The 17830-nt window shown below is 43.4% G+C and overlaps 1 protein-coding gene across 7 annotated transcripts in view; it reads right to left on the bottom strand.

Annotated features, from left to right (window-relative positions):
- LOC115192772 (MOB kinase activator 2) overlaps positions 1 to 17830 on the bottom strand; it is a 102133-nt gene that overhangs the window by 26447 nt on the left and 57856 nt on the right. Inside the window, exons 1-2 of one of the 7 annotated variants that reach the window (XM_029751622.1) lie at positions 3011 to 3247; positions 1662 to 2601 (exon numbers count right to left, since the gene is read on the bottom strand). The exons of 3 other annotated variants lie outside the window; for them this stretch is intronic. In XM_029751622.1, the coding sequence (XP_029607482.1) occupies positions 1662 to 1777 (116 nt within the window). In that variant the 5' untranslated portion in view covers positions 1778 to 2601; positions 3011 to 3247. Of the gene's footprint in view, positions 1 to 199; positions 249 to 1661; positions 2795 to 3010; positions 3248 to 17830 lie in introns of those variants that run through there. 3 more of the 7 variants (XM_029751621.1, XM_029751619.1, XM_029751626.1) reach the window with 3 other exon arrangements.

Raw genomic sequence — 17830 nt, 5'->3', positions numbered from 1 at the left:
CAACAATTTCAAAGAATTTACTGAGTTACAGTTCATAGGGAAATCAGTCAATTGAAACTGATTCATTAGGCCCTAATCTAAGAATTTCACATGACTGGGAATACAGATGTGCATCTTTTGGTCACAAATACCTTAAAAAGGTAGGGGCATGGATACATTTTTTTTTTTTAAGTCAGTATCTGGTGTGACCACCATTTACCTCATGCAGCACGACATATCTTCGCATAGAGTTGATCAGGCTGTTGATTGTGGCCCGTGGAATGATGTCCCGCTCCTCTTCAATGGCTGTGCAAAGTTGCTGGATATTGGCGGGAACTGGAACACGCTGCTGTACAAGTCAATCCAGAGCATTCCACACATGCTCAATGGGTGACATGTCTGGTGGGTATGCAGGCCATGGAAGAACTGGGACATTTTCAGCTTCCAGGAATTGTGTACAGAACACTGTGACATGGGGCTGTGCATTTTCATGCTCAAATATGAGGTGATGGCGGCGAATTAATAGTAAGACAATGGGCCTCAGGATCTCGTCACAGTATAACATTGCCGTAGATAAAATGCTATTGTGTTCATTGTTCTTAGCTTATGCCTGCCCATACGATAACCCCACTCTGTTCACAATGTTGACATCAGCAAACCGCTTGCCCACACAACGCCATACACGCTGTCTGCCATCTGCCCGGTACAATTGAAACCAAGATTCATCCATGAAGAGCTGCAGTTGTGAGGCCAGATGGACGTACTTTAACATTTTCTAAAACAACATTGGAGGAGGCTGATGGTAAAGCAATTAACACATTCCTGTAGTCAACATTTCAATTGCACACTCCCTAAAAACGTGCAACATCTGTGGCATCGTGTTGTGACAAAACTGCACATTTTAGAGTGGCCTTTTATTGTCCCCAGCACAATCTGCACCTGTTGTAATGATGTTGCCTTTAATCAGCTTCTTGATATGCCACACCTGTCAGGTGGATGGATTATCTTGCAACCTTTGGATTGCTAGACGTTCGCGGTTTACGCCCGACCAACCACCCTCCTTTCGTTTTTGCCTTAAGTAACCTTATATCTTATGTAACCATACCAAACGTAAAATAATTGGATTGTCCCGGGTTTACTTTAACTACGTTACGTCTAATCTATGATACCAGTCTGTAAAACTACATGTTCGCGCATCCAATATCTGCTGCCACGCATCAAACCAAGAACTGATTCAGAGACGAACGTTTACCGATATGAAAATGACAGTATTGGCTATCTACTTCTAACACTTTAGCGATTTTGGTCGTGACACAGACCATGGTTAGAAACACTGTTGCTGCTACTACTACGGAATCGTGTCAAGTCGATAGCCTACTTTGTGCATAGTTTATCCAAACTGTACCCCAACGTTTCAGAAATCTGAAATAAATCTAAAACGTCCAGGATATGCTTAGCAGATGTATTTTTAACAACAGAATGATATTTCCCAAACCAGACAGTGAACGTTGCTTTTGCTGTCCCATGGAAAGTTCCACTATAAACCAAGCATGCTGCTGTCATGCGTACGGTCGAGAGCCTACTGCTGCCTTGTCTTCACATTATGGAGAAGGCTCGCAACAAGTATGATGAATATAAACCATTTAATAAACCTGACAAATTCAAACATATTGTTATTTTACCTTAAAACTTTGCCCACCGCCTGAAGGACCATTTTACAACTTAATCCGCTTTTTGCGTTCCTCTGTGAGTGCATATCCGTATTTTCGCCTGAAATAGGACAGTAATCTCCGACCATACTTGAATGGAAAAACTTTTAACTTCTATCCACACCGTCGCTCTCGGATGAGGCTCCAAAATTAAACACTTCAACTTTCACTGTACATAAGACCTGACGAGAAACGTATTTGTGGCTTTCGCAACTGCCAGCCCCCCTTCTCCACTTGCAGCCAATCCGTGGAGAGGAGAGCCCTCGGGGGGGAAAGAACCCCCACAATACGTACGTCACAGTTTATTATGTAGAGGTGATCCACGGTTGTCACTACTTACCATAGCCACAAAATATAAAATGGTCTATATCGTAAAAATGTATTTCCTAATAATTCGAAAGATCGATTAAAAGACCTGGTTTTCTGAGCAGACTATGCCTACTTCAATTTTGACCTTACACCGATTATGATAATCAGAGTAAGGTGTTTACATGACTAATGCCATGCTAGCTGTCCTATTTATTTTCCACAAGCCTCCAGTCATCTCACTAGACATGCTAGCTGTCTGATTTATGTTCCACAGGCCTCTAGTCATCTCACCAGACAGGTTTGCTGCATTGAGAGGCCCGACGCCAGAAGAACGTGCTTAGTGCGTTTAATAGGCTACATGTTGAGACGATGAGGCCACATTCTTGTGTCTGACTGAACCTCACTTGGAACTAAACTATGAGGCCGGGAGATGAGCAGTAGATGGACATGTAGCTACTTGACTTCACAACAGGGCTGGTGGTGAGAGACGGTGCTTTACCTCAACAGGGCTGGTGGTGAGAGACGGTGCTTTACCACAACAGGGCTGGTGGTGAGAGACGGTGCTTTACCTCAACAGGGCTGGTGGTGAGAGACGGTGCTTTACCTCAACAGGGCTGGTGGTGTTACTGGTGGTGAGAGACGGTGCTTTGCCACAACAGGGCTGGTGGTGAGAGACGGTGCTTTACCTCAACAGGGCTGGTGGTGTTACTGGTGGTGAGAGACGGTGCTTTGCCACAACAGGGCTGGTGGTGAGAGACGGTGCTTTACCTCAACAGGACTGGTGGTGAGAGACGGTGCTTTACCTCAACAGGGCTGGTGGTGAGAGACGGTGCTTTACCACAACAGGGCTGGTGGTGAGAGACGGTGCTTTATCACAACAGGGCTGGTGGTGAGAGACGGCGCTTTACCTCAACGGGGCTGGTGGTGAGAGACGGCGCTTTATCACAACAGGGCTGGTGGTGAGAGACGGTGCTTTACCTCAACAGGGCTGGTGGTGAGAGACGGTGCTTTACCACAACAGGGCTGGTGGTGAGATGGTGATTTACCACAACAGGGCTGGTGGTGAGAGACGGTGCTTTACCTCAACAGGGCTGGTGGTGTACTGGTGGTGAGAGACGGTGCTTTGCCACAACAGGACTGGTGGTGTTACTGGTGAGAGACAGTGAGGCAAGCCTCCAATCAAGGAAAAGGGGATACCTAGTCAGTTGTACAACTGAATGCGTCTTCTGCATTTAATCCAACCCATCTGAATCAGAGAGGTGCAGGGGGCTGCCTTGATCGACATCCACATCTTCGGCGTCCGGGGAACAGTGGGTTAACTGCCTTGCTCAGGGGCAGAATGACATTTTTACCTTGTCAGCTCGGGGATTCGATCCAGCAACCTTTCGGGAATGAGTGTGAACACGGGAGGTGGTGTTTTTGATAGTTTGGGCCAAAGTCTGAGGTCTAGTTCATAGAGGCATGACACAATGTAGACTTGGTTGATATCGATCCTCAACTTTGAGAGTACAAAGACAGTAGAAAAGCAATCTTGAAATAGGCCTACTACAGCAAAAGGCAGTGAGAAGGAGGACAAAAAAAAGGTTGTGACAAAGGATCATGAGTTAAAAGGAATACGTTCTTTCTCCCTACTTTCCTCAGACATCTCTCACCATCTTTCATTCTCCCTTCTTTCTTTCTTTTCTCAACCCGTCTCTTTTTCTCAATTCTCCCCTTTCTCTGGCCAGGACTGGTTTCCATTAAAGTATCTCATAGTGCCCTCCCCCGTCCATATAATGTAATTCATTATGATCTAAATCTCCTACTCAAGAGACGCTATGTGAATATGGGCCCTAGTCTCTCTCCCTGTCCCCCCTCTCAGGCTGCAGCTACAGCTGACTACTGTAGCATGGACGCTCACAAAGACACAGTAATCTGGGGGATCTCTTCACTTCATTGAAGAATCCCTACTGTTGACCAATCACCGACGAAGGGGCATAGACTTCGACTACTGACTTTGACTTGCCTCGAAAGAGAAAATGTGCGCACGAACAGCTGAAAAAAACCTTTCCGGACACCAAAACTAAACGAAAACGTCACAAAATGTCATCATAATATATGTACGAACTGTTTCGGATGGGAAGCATACGGACGCCTTTAGGCATGTCTCCCCGTCTGGCCCCAGCACAGCGCTCACTCTGGGGGAGAGGGGAGGGAGGCTGGGGGGTGGAGCTCTGGTGCTCCAGAGCCTCGCTCTGAGTGGCTTCTGCTGTGGTGAGTAGAAAGAGAGAGAAGGGGAAGGAGAGAGGGTAAAGAGGCCAGAACAGGGTACAGCCTTTTCCCAGGAGCTATTTCTAACCTCCGCCTGCCTCTGCCTGGCCCTGGGCTATACTGACCAGAGAGAAAGGGGTGAGAGAGGGGGAGGAAGGGAGGGGGAACAGAGTGAAGGAGAGAGAGACAGCAAAAGAGGGGGTGAAGACAAGACTGGGGGAGGTGGTGAGATTACTCACAGAAGTTATGTTTACTGTTCATTTTATAGTTTATTTCACTTTTGTTAATTATCTACTTCACTTACTTTGGCAATGTTAACATATGTTTCCCATGCCAATAAAGCTTTTGAATTGAATTGAGAGAAAGCAACAGTAGTGAGAGCGACACTAGGGCCATGAGGAACAGTCCTACCTGGCTTCGGGCCCTACGTACTTGAGGTGGTGACAAGTGGAAGTAATGGAATGGAAATGGAACTTTCCATAGATTAGCTTACAACTATTAGATCAGAAGGGAGCCATTCAAGATCACTGGACCATAGCCAGGGCCTCTAGTCAGAATTAACTCCATTCAAGACAGTGGGCTCAATCAGGCTTCAAAGACAACTTAATGAAGTACAGCAATTCGGTTACTGAATAGTACTAATCCATTACTGTATATGAGCCGATTTGGGTGGAAATGACCCTGATAACAATAACTAATTAATTGCTGTTGTAGGCAGGCTAATATAGTTAGCACTGGTGTCCTACGTCAGGGGTCCCAAACTTTTTCACTCGGGGGGCCTCCCTTCCAGCATGGGAAACATACCGCGGCCCCCTGCACGCACACGCCACCTTTATTTCTATGTGCACAAGCACTGTCCATACCACTCGTTGGTGGAGAGAATTTGGCAGATTTAAAGCTTATTTCTTGCAATTCTACACATTTTGTCATGGGGTGCAAAGAACATTTTGCAGTTTTAAATCAAATTTTATTGCAATTCTGTACATTTTGCCATGTCTAATGTGTATTCATGTGATATTTGAGTGACATTAAAAAAATATATATCATGTCAGCATATATATATATATATATGGGTTAAAATACCCCCCCAAAAAACGTTAGCTGACATGTGCAAGTTGATGTGGACATTTCTGACCAGTTATAAATATCTCTAAAGTATGTAATGACTGACATGACATGAGGATCTGATGATGCACTACCCACCTGGTGTATTCTACTATTACAACTCTCAAGAGTAAGTTTAAAGCTGGATCGAGTTCCTTTAAAAAGTCAAATGAAATAACATTTAAACTTACTGCCGGCCCCTCGCGCCCCAGTTTGGGAACCACTGTCCTATGTAACCCAACCTCATATAGAGCCTTACAGGTAGACATCAAACCACTGACTACAGATCTAGCCTACAGGTTGTAATCCTTCACACAAATAAACGTCATTCTTACATAGCCCAAGATTTGACGTGAGTGGAAAGTGTGGTCGGACACGTTCCTCTTCTACCGGACAGAGACGACTATGATTCTTAGCTACTGTTGACATAGCTTCTTCACAGACAAGACATGGCATCACTCACCGCGGTCACCTGGTTTTATCTCAGGCTATAAACATTATCTCACGTTCTCGGCCATGAACTAAATTCCATGGAAGAAACACACATCTAGGCTAAACATTGGACTTGCATAAATCCTATTCTGTATATCAAACACTAAACATTATCCAAATGTCACTGGACTGGTATAAACGATCCTTTGTTTGACATGCTAAGGTCTTCTTCCTAAACATTATCTCACGCCATAGGACTCATACGGCCTAAATCACATTCTGAATCGTTCAGTGGGGACAGCGGTCTAAGGCACTGTATCTCAGTGCTAGAGGCATCACTACAGACACCCTGGTTCGAATCCAGGCTGTACCACAACCGGCTGTGATTGGGAGTCCAATAATTGTCACAGCGTCGTCCGGGTTTGGCCGGTGTAGGCCGTCATTGTAAATAAGAATTTGTTCTTAACTGACTCTCCTAGTTAAATAAAGGTTCAATAAAATAAATAAAACAATACATCTGATAATAGGAACTGAGCTCTGTTGACAGAGCGGTGCAGTTTTCTCAGCGTAACTTTTGCAGACTTGTTGTGGTGGTCGTCTTCAAAGTTGTTTCCGCAGGTCGCAAAATTAGCATGACACGAGCGGTTTTGAAAATAAAAAGCTTGCAGTACGCTCAGTGCTCCATAGGGATTTCACAGAGATTAGCTTGTTTTTGTGAGAAGCCTTAAAAAAAATAACAGGAATTTCACATTAATATGTAAAGCGTATACAAAAATACTACAGGTCATGTCTCAAAATCGATATCTATCTTACATATATTTTGTTTTATGTCCTGCGGATTTGAGAAGATGAGTTCAATGGGAAAGTGAGCCTGTCAGGTAGCCTTCATTCTCGCAAAGCTGACGCGGTGCAGGGAAATGTTCCTTGTTTTTTACCACTTTTTGTTCTCTGGCACTCCATTGATTTAGTCAACCTGATTTTGACCATCCTACAACGGTAAGAACTCCAATAACTTTTCAACAGATTATGATAGAGACATGATGCTTGGATCATTGTTTTTTTTGAGGATTATCTACACAATTGCCATTATTTTACCCATTGGACAAAAGATGCATTTCTGATTGGACCCCCTACATTCTGTAGAACAAGTACGTGGATAGCTAGCCCATAACCCGAAGCCAATCTAACTCATATCCGATCCTCTTAACAGTGAATGGATAGCTAGCCCATAACCCAAAGCCAATCTAACTCATATCCGATCCTCTTAACAGTGAATGGATAGCTAGCCCATAACCCGAAGCCAATCTAACTCATATCCGATCCTCTTAACAGTGAATGGATAGCTAGCCCATAACCCGAAGCCAATCTAACTCATATCCGATCCTCTTAACAGTGAATGGATAGCTAGCCCATAACCCGAAGCCAATCTAACTCATATCCGATCCTCTTAACAGTGAATGGATAGCTAGCCCATAACCCGAAGCCAATCTAACTCATATCCGATCCTCTTAACAGTGAATGGATAGCTAGCCCATAACCCGAAGCCAATCTAACTCATATCCGATCCTCTTAACAGTGAATGGATAGCTAGCCCATAACCCGAAGCCAATCTAACTCATATCCGATCCTCTTAACAGTGAATGGATAGCTAGCCCATAACCCGAAGCCAATCTAACTCATATCCGATCCTCTTAACAGTGAATGGATATTTCACGAGTTAAAATGATACTACCTTTACTCATAAAACATATCCTCCTGATATGCTCAGTGGGGAACTATGCATCAGGATGATGACACTGGGGACTAATCCATAGATCTATGATCAGTTCATCCTAGCCCCCTAATCCTATCTTTTGGGGCTCCCGAGTGGCGCAGCGGTCTAAGGCAGTGCTAGAGGCGTCACTACAGGTTTGGCCGTCATTGTAAATAAGAGTTTGTTCTTAACTGACTTGCCATGTTAAATAAAGGTAAAATAAAAAATATAAACTAACCAATAGGGTGGTGAGAAGATATCCGACCCAGTATCAGTGGTCAGATGGGCAACTTCTAGACTACTTACACTGTCAAAGACAGCTTCCCAGCAAACCACAGTGTCCAACTTCTAGACTACTTACACTGTCAAAGTCAGCTTCCCAGCAAACCACAGTGTCCAACTTCCAGACTACTTACACTGTCAAAGACAGCTTCCCAGCAAACCAGTGTCCAACTTCTAGACTACTTACACTGTCAAAGTCAGCTTCCCAGCAAACCACAGTGTCCAACTTCTAGACTACTTACACTGTCAAAGACAGCTTCCCAGCAAACCAGTGTCCAACTTCTAGACTACTTACACTGTCAAAGACAGCTTCCCAGCAAACCACAGTGTCCAACTTCTAGACTACTTACACTGTCAAAGACAGCTTCCCAGCAAACCACAGTGTCCAACTTCCAGACTACTTACACTGTCAAAGACAGCTTCCCAGCAAACCACAGTGTCCTGCTTTGAGGCCCATATTAAATAAAACACACACTGCTCATTAAAAAAAACACGAGGGAGGGGAAAGGAGGAGTAAAAAGAAAGAATTGTGTAAGAAGGTTGCTCTAAACACTGACGTCAATGGCCAGGCCTTTTGACTCATTTCTCCAGGAAGGACTTTGGAGTGAGATATAGTCAAAATCTGATTACCGTTGCTCAATCAACCATCTATTGATATCTATCATCCAAATCTAGAGAGAATGCAAGCGAGATAAAAAAGGCAGTATGGAAAAATGCCATTAATTCAAATATTTAGGCAAATGTCACAGTGACCAGAAAAAGGCTTGGTGGTATGTCTGTCACTGTAAAGAAAAAAACAGTCAAAGTCAGTGAAGAAACTAGTCAATTAGTAGGCCAGGGGTAGGCAACTAGATTCAGCCACGGGACGATGTGTGTCTGAGCGGATGGTCGGGATCCTGGAACATAATTATAATCATTTGTAGCACAACATGTAGCTCAGTTGGTAGAGCAGGGTGCTTGAAACGACAGGGTTGTGGGTTCCCCACAGGGGACCAGTATGATTTTCATTCATGAAAATGTATTGCACTCACTTCTGTAAGTCGCTTTGTAAAAGAGAGTCTGCTAAATGACTAAAATGTACACTGCAAATTTACTACACGAGTAAATAACAATCATTTCATACTATCATTACATTGAAAACAGTCACGTCTCTTGAATATTTTTGTTGTTGTTGTTGCTGAAATCCTGGTGATTTTACACACTTTCTCTAATCTTTTGGGGACAAAAAATGTACGATTATGTTGTAAGCTATTTAAAATAACTATGAGAAAACATTCATCCATTTTCAAAATGTTCACAAAAAAGGTGTTCACTAGGGCTGTGACGGTCGTTCCATTTTGTCGGCTAAAACTTGAAGCTAGTTTGTTCAAAAGTAAAAGCTAGTTCCTGTTGTCCCCTCCGATACAATTTGCAGCGCTGGCTGGTCCAACGGGTTGGGTGTGAAAGTCAGTTAACGGACCTTCCACCTTTTTAACACCAAGAAAACACAGATTCCTGCCAGCAACAGATGAATCACACAGCAGTAGATACGCCTCGGGCCTGGCAAAAGCTCAGTCCACCCCTTCAACCCCACGATATAGCCAAAGGCACTGTAGAATCACCTTGAGTGACTGGTGCATTGACCAATGGACTGGCAGAATTTGGGCACGGTGTGTGGACTGTGGAGTGTGTGTGTGAGAGAGAGTAGTGTGTGTGTGTGTGTACCTTGTGTCAGGTGGGTTTGTGTGTATGGTCTGTGCAAGCGTGTGCAAGGCAAATCTGGACAAAAGAACGTGTTCGCAAACACAGCAAAGTATCAAATCAATGGAAGTGTACATTTGCGCTGACTTGACAGGTCAAATCTTGTTTGCTTAACTTGCTCCATGCACTGCCTCAAAGATTTCTGCTAAATGAGGGGCTTATGGGTAACGGCAAATTGTAATTTGCTACCACAAAACATTTTAAACTCAAGGTAGGTAAATTCATTTGTTGTCTACACAGGGGTATCATGTCTAAAACATAGCATTTTACACATAGCTACTCTTGACCCCATATCCCTTCACCTCTCCATGTTGGTCTGTCTTTTACAGACCACTTGGGGCCCGTATCCCTTCACCTCTCCATGTTGCTCTTTTACAGACCACTTGGGTCCCGTATCCCTTCACCTCTCCATGTTGCTCTTTTACAGACCACTTGGGGGCCCGTATTCCTTCACCTCTCCATGTTGGTCTGTCTTTTACAGACCACTTGGGGGCCCGTATTCCTTCACCTCTCCATGTTGCTCTTTTACAGACCACTTGGGGGCCCGTATTCCTTCACCTCTCCATGTTGGTCTGTCTTTTACAGACCACTTGGGGGCCCGTATCCCTTCACCTCTCCATGTTGCTCTTTTGCAGGCCATTCTTTTCCTTCGCCTTTCCCTCCATATACTCTACCTCAAGCCCTGCATTCCAGCTGGGGAAGGGCTGCTTGCACCAACATGCCATCCCTCGCTCTACACACAGCCTGGCTAAACAAAGGAAAGACAAAACATAGAGAGAGACAGACGGAGAGAAAGGGTGGGGAGAATAGGATATCATTTCTAAGAACATGGATCCATTGCAAACGTTGTTTATTTACTTTGGATGGTGTACGTTCCCAGGGTGGAAACATTAAAACCTCTTCTCAACATTCAACGACTAACTGTGACATTAAAGAAAATTACAACCACATTTATAGCCCCATTAAAATCACCAACAAAGACTAAAATGTCAAACCATTCTTGCTTGCTAGTTTTCTAGGATTGCAGCTAGCTCTAAAAGGATGTATGAGTGGAAAAGGAAGGGGAAGCTGGAAGTCGCTCTGGATAAGAGCGTCTGCTAAATGACTCAAATGTAAATAATGGTTTGAGTTCTGACTGATGAAGGAGAAAGGGGGCAACGACAAGATGGAGCCAGAGTGGATGAGAACTACCAGACCTCCCTCCACCCGTTTCTATCTACATAGCTACAGTTTGTATTAACTGGATCAGATGAGGTGGAACAGGATGGGAAGGGAGGATGAATAGTTAGAGGACAGGAAGGAGAAGAGGATGGAGGAGGAGAGGAGGGAAGGGGATGAGAAGAGGACAGCGAGGGTGAAAAGAGGAGAGAGAAGAGATGGACAGTGGTTGAGGGGAAGTGAAAGGAGAAGTGAATGAGGAATGAAAAGTGACAAGAGGGTTAATACAAAACAGAGAGAGTGAAGGAGGAGAGAGGGAGTGGATTAAAAGAGGAGAGGAGTGAGAGTGTGCAGTAGGAGCCGGGAGGTTGTCACAGCATGCCCTGGCTCAGCGTTCTGTACTGTCCTCCCTACATTCCACAGACAGGGGAGAGGAGAGGAGGCCTCAATGTGCTGCCTCAGCCAGAACATCCAGCCCATAACTCACCTTGCTGTCTCCGTCTCCATTTCCTCCCATGGGGTTTTCACCCTCTCTCTTCACCTTCTTTTTTAAAATTATCTTGTTCTAACCTCTTTCTCTCCGTCATCACTCAGGTCCATCTTATCTTCCTCCACCTCTTCTCTGGGTGGAGAGAATACAGGCCGTATTTCAGGTGAGAGGTTGGAACGAGAGCTGCACTGCAGGGTCAGGGGCACAAGTGGCCCCCAGGACACTGGTCTGAGGTCAGATGGTCATTTATGAGATGGTCTTGATAAGGGTCAAGAAAGTTAAAAAGATGCACTATGGAGAAATCGCACCGCCTTTTCCTGGTTGCTAAAATTCTAATAGTTCGTCAAATTTCAATTTGTGTGACAAAACAAGGAAGTAATAGGGGGATACCTAGTCAGTTGTACAACTGAATGCCTTCAACTGACTGCCTTCAACTGAATGCCTTCAACTGAATGCCTTCAACTGAATGCCTTCAACTGACTGCCTTCAACTGACTGCCTTCAACTGACTGCCTTCAACTGACTGCCTTCAACTGACTGCCTTCAACTGACTGCCTTCAACTGAATGCCTTCAACTGAATGCCTTCAACTGAAATGTGTCTTCTGCATTTAACCTAACCTCTGAATCAGAGAGGGGCAGGGGGATGCCTTAATTGACATCCATGTCTTCGGCGCCCGGGGAACAGTGGGTTAACTGCCTTGCTCAGGGGCAGAACGACAGATTTTTACCTTGTCAGTTGGGGATTCGATCCAGCAACCTTTCGGTTACTGGCCCAACGCTCTAACCACTAGACTCCCGGCATACTGTAGAGAATCATTGTACCATCAAAACCGCTGTGAAATATATTTTCCATAACTAAAAATTGTATTTTCAGCTGTTTGAAGCCAGTGTACAAAACCAAAATACACAAAACAAAACATAACAGGAAGCATAGAATAAATGCATATAGAACAGATCTACCGCTTCTTAGACTTGCTTTCAATGAGAATGACAGATCTATCACTCACATTTCTATGTGAATTTAGTTAGGTTGCCCAAAAAGTATATTGCAACTTCAAGATGTAAGGATGGAATGTGGTGGGGGAGTCAACGTTTGGAATCAGAGGGGGTCAGGGGAGTCAATCTCTGGAATGAGAGCCAAAACTAACACAGATCAGGTTCATTGCTTGTCTGTCTCTGACATTGGCAGTTAACCCAAGCCTCCTGTCAGTTATGAGATGTTCAGTTCCTGATAATAGGTTGAGGTCAGGGCTCTAAATTAAACTAAATATAATTGGAAGCACTGGTGCACACAACTTTAAAAAGTTAGGAGCGCAACATCAAATTTAGGAGCACCAGAAAATAAGATATACTATATGAATTCTTAGCTACATCTGAAGCACGTTGTGCCCTAATATGTACAACTAATATGTAACCGTTAAATACATTTGTTTATTATGAAGCTAACATGTTGATACAAATACCTGTCACTGAAATTAAAGTCATTTGTGGAATATTACTACATTATGTAAAATCACTATTTTCCTATTGAGATGCATTACATTGTTAAAGGGATACATCAGGATTTTGGCAAGGAGGCCCTTTAACTACTTCCCCAGTCATATGAACTCGTGGTTACCATTTCTAATGTCTCTGTGTCCAGTATGAAGGAAGTTAGAGGTAGTTTCGGGAGCCAATGCTAACTAGCGTTAGCACAATGACTAAGTCTATGGGTATGTGCTAGCATGTCTAAATAAAAGTTAAATAAACTGTCATTGGATTGCATCATTGTTATCAATGATGCAATGATGCTATCGAAAATGTGAACTTTTGCTCAATACAAAGTTACAACCAATTGATTGCAGCGTTACAACATAAATGGAGAAGGCAAGTGGAAGGGATAGAAGGTAGAAAACTTGTTTGTCTGGCCTATATTAAAAATCTAAATTCACTGAAAGAAAATTGGCATTATTAGCAGTTCCTTTAGAGGACAAAAATGCAGAATTGAGGCAAAGATGAAGACAGCAAAGTACAGAGAGATCTGTATTTTTTGAAACTGCACTGTCGGTTAGGGGCTCGTAAGTAAGCATTTCACTGTAAGGTCCACACCTGGTGTATTCGGCGCATGTGACTAATAAAATGTGATTTGATTGATGAAAACCTGCTCCAGAGCGCTCAGGACCTCAGACTGGGGCGAAGGTTCACCTTCCAACAGGACAACAACCCTAAGCACACAGCCAAGAAAACCCAGGAGTGGCTTCGGGTCAAGTCTCAATGTCCTTTAGTGGCCCCACCAGAGCTCAGACTTGAACCGGATTTAACATCTCTGGAGAGACCTGAAAATAGCTGTGCAGCGATGCTCCCCATCCAACCTGACAGAGCTTGAGAGGATCTGCAGAGAATGGGAGAAACTCCCCAAATACAGGTGTGCCAAACTTGTAGCGTCATACCCAAGAAGACTCGAGGCTGTAATTGCTGCCAAATGTGCTTCAACAAATTACTGAGTAAAGTGTCTGAAAACTTATGTTTGATATAGTGGTAAAGTTACCAGCTGGTCAAGCTGGATATTAGAGGTCGACCGATTAATCGGAATGACTGATTAATTAGGGACGATTTCAAGTTTTCATAACAATCGGTAATCTGCATTTTTGGACAACGACCATGGCCGATTACATTGCATTCCACGAGGAGACTGCATGGCAGGCTGACTACCTGTTATGCGAGTGCAGCAAGGAGCCAAGGTAAGGTGCTAGCTAGCATTAAATGTATCTTATAAAAAAAACTATCAAACTTAACATAATCACTAGTTTACTACACATGGTTGATGATATTACTAGTTTATCTAGCTTATCCTGCGTTGCATATAAATCGATGCGGCCTACTTTGCCAAACGGTTATTTAACAAGCGCATTCGCGAAAAAAAGCACTGTCGTTGCACCAATGTGTACCGAACCATAATCATCAACGCCTTTCTCAAAATCAATACACAAGTATATATTTTTAAAACTGCATATTTAGTTAATATTGCCTGCTAACATGAATTTCTTTTAACTAGGGAAATTGTGTCACTTCTCTTGCGTTCTGTGCTACAGAGTCAGGGTATATGCAGCAGTTTGGGCCGCCTGGCTCATTGCGAACTGTGTGAAGACCAACTTCGCCAAACGGGGGATGATTTAACAAAAGCGCATTTGCGAAAAAAGCACAATCGTTGCACGAATGTACCTAACCAAAAACATCAATGCCTTTCTTAAAATCAATACACAGAGGTATATTTTTTTAAACCTGCATATTTAGTTAAAAGAAATCCAAGTTAGCAGGCAATATTAAACTGGGGAAATTGTGTCACTTCTCTTGCGTTCATTGCACGCAGAGTCAGGGTATATGCAACAGTTTGGGCCGCCTGGCTCGTTGAACTAATTTGCCAGAATTTTATGTAATTATGACATAACATTGAAGGTTGTGCAACGTAACAGGAATATTTAGACTTATGGATTGTTTTTTCGTATGATGTACCCAATGATTAATGAAAACTTGCTATGTCCTCGTTGTGATTTTATGGACGTGTTCGGTGCGTCTTGTCTATACACTTTTGTAATATTTGTGAAATGCATATTGTGTTTGGTAGCACTTATTTATTTTTCCTTTGCCTCCAACTCCTTTCCATACGTGGAACGGATGTGGGTGGGGCTTGGTCTACATAGAGGTGCTGTTTTCAGTAGATTCACAAAAGCTCTGACGAAGGCTGCTAGGCCGATACGTAAGCTTATTAAATATCAGTGATACTATCAAGAGCAGTGTGCGGTTTCCTTTTTTCCCTTCATCCTGTTTCAACTGTTGCCATGCACCTGCAACAAGATTGCTCAGATGTGCGAGTGCCTTTTGAATCTTGCCACCCGTTAGATAAAATATGGAACGGTTCCGTATTTCACTGAAAGAATAAACGTTTTGTTTTCGAAATTATAGTTTCTGGATTTGACCATATTAATGACATAAGGCTCGTATTTCTGTGTGTTATTGTGTTATAATTAAGTCTATGATTTGATATTTGATAGAGCAGTCTGACTGAGCGGTGGTAGGCAGCAGCAGGCTCGTAAGCATTCATTCAAACAGCCCTTTTGTGCGTTTGCCAGCAGCTCTTCCCTGTGCTTCAAGCATTGAGCTGTTTATAACTTCAAGCCTATCAACTCCCGAGATTAGGCTGGTGTAACAGATGTGAAATGGCTAGCTAGTTAGCGGGGTGCGCGCTAATAGCGTTTCAATCGGTGACGTCACTCGCTCTGAGACCTTGAAGTAGTTGTTCCCCTTGCTCTGCAAGGGCTGCGGCTTTTGTGGAACGATGGGTAACGATGCTTCGAGGGTGGCTGTTGTCGATGTGTTCCTGGTTCGAGCCCAGGTAGGGGCGAGGAGAGGGACGGAAGCTCTATTGTTACACTGGCAATACTAAAGTGAATATAAGAACATCCAATAGTCAAAGGTATATTAAATACAAATGGTAGAGAGAGAAATAGTCCTATAATAACTACAACCTAAAACTTCTTACCTGGGAATATTGAAGACTCATGTTAAAAGAAACCACCAGCTTTCATATGTTCTCATGTTCTGAGCAAGGAACTTAAACATTAGCTTTTTTACATGGCACATATTGTACTTTTACTTTCTTCTCCAACACTTTGTTTTTGCATTATTTAAACCAAATTAAACATGTTTCATTATTTATTTGAGGCTAAATAGATTTTATAGATGTATTATATTAAGTTAAAATAAAAGTGTTCATTCAGTATTGTTGTAATTGTCATTATTACAAATAAATAAAAATATATAATATATATATATTTTTTAATAATTACAAAAATATTTTTAAAAATATATATACATTTTAAAAATCGGCCGATTAATCGGTATCAGCTTTTTTGGGCCTCCAATAATCGGTATCTGTATCGGCGTTGAAAAATCATAGTCGGTCGACCTCTACTGGATATAGTCGTAAAGTTACCAGGTGGTCACGCTGGATATACTGTTGAAGTTACCAGGTAGTTAAACTAGCTATCTAATTAGGTAACAAACATGACTGAACAAAGTGTGAAACAAATGCGGCTCGTTTTAGAACGGCCAGTGACCTATTTTCTCAATGTAAATTGCAACCCTCCAATATGGGCTGTGCCTGTAATATGGGTTAGATCCTTGGAAAAGTTTGGTCTAGAAACAAGAAGATTTCGTTGTATAAATGGTGCAAGCATGATGCTAACGAAACAACGGTACAGCAAAGCTTTAGCGTTACAACAAACTTGTTTAAATTGTTGTTTTTTTATTTAAAAAAATTTGCCCTGGTGCTCCCAAATGAAAACTCCAGAGCCCTGTTCGAGGTTACTTATGATGGGGGTCAGCTTGGCTGATCCTGGATCTGCTCTATGGGTCAACTTCTGACTCCACTATCCATGTGTAGCACCTCTGGGTTATACAACCACAGCCATTTTGCAACAGAAAACTCCAAATACCTCCCGTCAAACAATACTTGTGAGAAAACACTGCTTTGACCTTAAAGGGTGACAACAGGCAGTGCAAGACATGTTCTCTATCTCTGCTGTGGGTGGTGAGCATAGAGGTAGAAAGAGGGCTCTGGATGGATAGAACCTGTTTTAGCATGGACATTGCCATTGAGGGCTATGGCGAGCCATTTTTCTACCTCTATGGGGAGGACATTAAAGGTGAGCCATAGTCATCCATCAGAGACAGGCATGTTCACATGACACCAGATGTCCCAGCCCGGCGCCAGCCAGTCAACACAGGTGTGCGCTGTCGCTGTGAGTCACGTTCCTGTTGTCTATGACTGGAGGAGGGAGTCTGTCTGTCTGCTACTGGGCGGCTGTGGCTGGTCAGAGGTCAAGTCATACTAACAGTACCAGGCTATTATCAGTGGAAGGAAGGGGGGGTTACAGAAGTACAGATCTGGCAACAGAGTTATGACAGAAGGGGGAGAAAGATTTAGCTAGTCTTCAAAATACTTTACATTGTTATTCCCTCTCTCGCCCGAGGAGCAGTGTATGTGTGAGTGTGTGTCACTCCTGGTGTTCTGTTCGAGGGAAAGGTTCCCCAATGCCACAGTCTTCCCATTTCTCAGAAGCGCTCTTGAAAATGGCAAGGAGAAGAATGTTCTTTTCTCAGAAATAATATGATAGGAACCATTAACCCTGACGACGAAACCAGATGATCATATTAGCATAAACAGAAACTGATCTTGAGACATTTGGTTTGGCAACCATGAGGGTGCAGACTTACTGCACCAAGCATGACAGCACTGTTTCACCATGAGGGTGCAGACTTACTGCACCAAGCATGACAGCACTGTTTCACCATGAGGGTGCAGACTTACTGCACCAAGCATGACAGCACTGTTTCACCATGAGGGTGCAGACTTACTGCACCAAGCATGACAGCACTGTTTCACCATGAGGGTGCAGACTTACTGCACCAAGCATGACAGCACTGTTTCACCATGAGGGTGCAGACTTACTGCACCAAGCATGACAGCACTGTTTCACCATGAGGGTGCAGACTTACTGCACCAAGCATGACAGCACTGTTTCACCATGAGGGTGCAGACTTACTGCACCAAGCATGACAGCACTGTTTCACCATGAATGTTCC

Source organism: Salmo trutta, chromosome 4 (genome assembly GCF_901001165.1).
Source record: "Salmo trutta chromosome 4, fSalTru1.1, whole genome shotgun sequence".
In the NCBI taxonomy this organism is placed as follows: Eukaryota; Metazoa; Chordata; class Actinopteri; order Salmoniformes; family Salmonidae; genus Salmo; species Salmo trutta.
This window is presented reverse-complemented; position numbering and strand designations above follow the sequence as displayed.